General features: G+C 48.3%; 1 protein-coding gene across 1 annotated transcript; it reads left to right on the top strand.

The window, feature by feature from the left end:
* The first annotated feature begins 338 nt into the window (after positions 1-338).
* Positions 339-3500, top strand: LOC128745718 (uncharacterized). The gene has a single exon (XM_053842798.1). It carries the CDS (start codon positions 339-341, stop codon positions 3498-3500), a length of 3162 nt encoding a protein of 1053 aa, XP_053698773.1.
* The last annotated feature ends 517 nt before the right edge of the window (positions 3501-4017 follow it).

Raw genomic sequence — 4017 nt, 5'->3', positions numbered from 1 at the left:
AACATGAGCCAATAGCTACAAGAACCCGTCTAGGATGGACAATCTTCGGGCCTTGTTCGGCACCTGTTCCGTCAATGACAAACTTTACAGGCCATCACAGCCTTCATGCTTGCCCGTGTTGTGAGCGAAGCGACACAGAGCTGCATAACACAATAAAGGCCTATTTCTCATTAGATAGCCTTGGAATAGTGCGTTCAGCTAAACCGCTTCTTTCAAAAGATGATGAGCGAGCAGAACAGCTGCTGAAATCTTTAACGCGTATAAAAGGGAAGAGAGTGGAAACCGGGTTGCTTTGGCGGTGTGACGATGTTCGTCTACCAGACAGCAAATCGATGGCGATGAGACGACTGGTCTGCTTGGAGAAGCGTATGCAGCGAGACCCTGAACTGGCTGAATCGGTGAAGGAGAAGATCCGCGATTACGAACGATCCGGATACGTAGAGAAGCTGACGGCAAACCAATTGACCGAGAAATTCGATCGAGTTTGGTATCTTCCAATCTTTCCGGTAGTCAATCCCAACAAGCCAAAAAAGATGCGCTTAGTTTGGGACGCAGCCGCTAAAGTCTCGGGAGTTTCACTAAATTCATTCCTGCTAACGGGACCGGATCAAGTCACCTCATTAGTATCTGTACTACAGCGCTTCCGGGAGTTCCGCATTGCCATTTCAGGTGATATTCGAGAAATGTTTCTTCAGATCTTGATGAACCGGTTCGATCAACAGTGTTTGAGATTTCTATGGCGGAACGGAGAGCAAAACCGCAGTCCAGATGTCTACGTTACGAAAGTAATGACCTTCGGAGCGACGTGTTCACCAAGCTGTGCGCAATATGTAAAAAACTACAATGCGCAGCGGTTCCAGGAACAGTTCCCGAGGGCAGTCGAAGCGATAGTGAACGAGCATTACGTCGACGACATGCTTTCCAGTGTAGAGACAGAAGAAGAGGCGCTACAGCTGGCGAAAGATGTCCGGTATGTCCACGCGGAGGCGGGTTTCGAAATACGGAACTGGCTGTCGAACTCGAAACGAGTGCTGCGGGAATTGGAAGCAACTGCCGGCGAAAAGAGCTTGAATCTGTCAAGTGAGATGGCGACGGAGAAAGTTCTCGGCTTGTGGTGGTGTACTGCGACCGATACGTTTACCTTCAAGGTATCTCCGAGAATCAACGCCGAACTACTGCAAGGTAACATCGTTCCAACGAAAAGGCAGATTCTAAGCACGCTGATGACAGTCTACGATCCGTTGGGACTACTGGCGCACTTCCTAATGTTCCTGAAGATACTACAACAGGAAATTTGGCGCAGTGGTGTAAGTTGGGACGATCCTATCCAGAACGAGCAGTTTAAGAAGTGGCAGACGTGGTTACGCGTTCTTCCGCAAGTGGAATCGGTCAGCGTGCCAAGATGTTATCGGACGAAGACGAGCTTACGTGAGCAGAATGTGGTCCAGCTGCATGTATTCGTAGATGCGTCGGAGAATGGTTTTGCTGCAGTTGCATATCTGCGGTTCGAAGAAGACGGTGAAGTAGAATGTGCGCTCATCCGTGCGAAAACGAGGGTAGCTCCGTTGCGATTCGTGTCGATTCCTAGACTAGAACTGCAAGCAGCAGTCATTGGAGCTCGCCTAGCGAGCGACATTATACAGACACATAAACTGAAGTTTGTGCAAAAATATTTCTGGACGGATTCACGAAATGTCCTCTGTTGGCTGAATTCCGACCATCGGAAATTTAACCAGTTCGTTGCGGTGCGGATCAGTGAAATGTTGGAATTGACGGAGCCTTCCGAATGGAACTGGGTCCCGACAAAGCTAAACGTCGCTGACGATGCAACGAAATGGCAGACGCTGCCGGATCTCACTCCTACCAGCCGCTGGTTCCGTGGCCCTGAGTTCCTGTGGGGACCAACAAAAAGATGGCCTGCCGCCGAGTTCAAAATTGAGCACACCGCAGAGGAGAAGCGGTCAGCACTGAATGTACTGCACCATTCTGTGGAACGCGCTCTATTCCGCTGGGAAGATTTCTCGAAGTGGAAGCGACTACAACGACATGTAGCCTTCGTTCAACGATTTCCGTCGAATCTACAGCGGAAGTTGTCAAAGGAACCCATCGTCACTGGACCTCTAACGCAAGAAGAACTTGAGAAGGCGCAGTTAGCTATCTTCAAGTCGGTTCAAGAGACAGAGTTTGCTAAAGAGAAAACCCTACTGCAGAAGCCGAAGCCATTGCCGTGGAAGAACGTTTTGCCGAAGAGTAGTTCGCTGTACAAACTTAGTCCATTCATCGGTGGAGATGGATTATTGCGAATGAAAGGTCGCATAGACGAATGCGCGTATGTGGACGAGTGTACAAAACATCCAATCCTGCTGCCTAAGCGGCATCCGGTCACAGACCTTATTATCGCCAATATTCACCAGAAGTTCTGCCACTTGAATCACCAGACCACGCTTAACGAGGTCCGACGCAGATTTTACGTTCCAGGACTGAAATCGGCCTACAAGCGCGTTCGAGAACGATGCCAACTCTGCAAGATTCAACGAGCGAAGCCGGAAGCCCCAGAGATGTCAGGTCTACCGTCCGAGCGTTTACAAGCATTCTGTCGTCCCTTCTCGTACGTCGGTATCGACTATTTCGGGCCAATGCACGTGGCCGTTGGTAGGAGGACCGAAAAACGATGGGGCGTATTAGTGACTTGTTTAACTGTACGAGCGGTTCATCTTGAAGTCGCACACAGTCTTACCACCGACTCGTGCATCCTTGCCATCCGAAACTTCATCGCCAGGAGAGGTATGCCGGTGCAGATAGTTAGCGATCGCGGCACCAACTTTATCGGAGCCAGCCGTGAACTGAAGGAAGCCTTACAGCAAGTAAACCAGGACAAATTGATGGAATATTTCGTCACCGCTGATACGAAATGGTCGTTCAATCCACCCGCATCACCTCATTTCGGCGGAGTCTGGGAACGCCTCGTTCAATCTGTGAAGAAAGTCCTGAAGCACCTGCAAGTCACTCGAACACCCACTGACGAAATACTGAAGAACACACTCACTGAAATCGAGCTTATCATTAACTCCCGACCTCTGACAGAATTACCACTAAACAATGAGTTTTCTCAAGCGCTCACACCGAATGATCTCCTGATAGGGTCGTCAGACGGTTCTAAGCCCCCGATCGCATACGACGACAGCAGCTACGCCTTGAAACACACCTGGAAGATGTCCCAGGTATATGCCAACCGATTTTGGCGTCGGTGGATAGCTGAGTTCCTGCCCACACTCACACGGAGGACAAAGTGGTTCAACCGAACCAAACCGATCACTGTAGGAGACATTGTCGTTATTGTAGACAACACTCTGCCAAGGAACTGTTGGCCGAAGGGTCGTGTGGTTCGTGCAGTCCGCTCCAAAGATGGACAGGTGCGACGCGCAGTTGTGCAGACTGAACATGGAGTATTCGAAAGGCCAGCGGTGAAGCTAGCAGTGTTAGACGTCGGTGCGAATTGATGTACATCGTCGGACCCTAGACCTAGAAGTACCGGGGGGAGTGTCACAATCTTTCGTTGCGACGCACCTTCGTCAACATTACGTTGAAGCCGTAATTCTTCCATAACGTCAGCGAACCAGTGGGATCGAACTGAAGCAGAGAAAATGACAGGCCAGAAGTAAATAAAGAAAAGAGCGTTTCGATAGCGAGAAAAAAAAGTGAACCCTAAAACTAGTAAAAGTACCGATTTTTTGCCTTAAAACTACTAAAATTAAAATTTTGCTTAAAACTATTAATTAGTTGATTTTAAGATAGTTTTCTAAAACCGTTCTGTGCTACAAACGATACGTTGTTTCGTACATCGTTGTTTCTCAAAGGTGATTGCATTGCTAAAATGCATGCGAGGTTTGGTAAAAATTTATATCCTAATTATCATCTAAACAGATACTAAGCCTACAGTACGGAAAGAGAACGGTCAGGATCTTTAAAAATAATTAAGCGGAATTGAGCTAAACTAATTACAAATAACAAATTGGA

The sequence above is a fragment of the Sabethes cyaneus genome, chromosome 1 (assembly GCF_943734655.1).
Source record: "Sabethes cyaneus chromosome 1, idSabCyanKW18_F2, whole genome shotgun sequence".
NCBI lineage: Eukaryota > Metazoa > Arthropoda > Insecta > Diptera > Culicidae > Sabethes > Sabethes cyaneus.
This window is presented reverse-complemented; position numbering and strand designations above follow the sequence as displayed.

Excerpts from the sequence above, each read along its gene's own strand:
- LOC128745718 (XM_053842798.1), top strand. The coding sequence starts at position 339 with ATGAGACGACTGGTCTGCTTGGAGAAGCGTATGCAGCGAGACCCTGAA.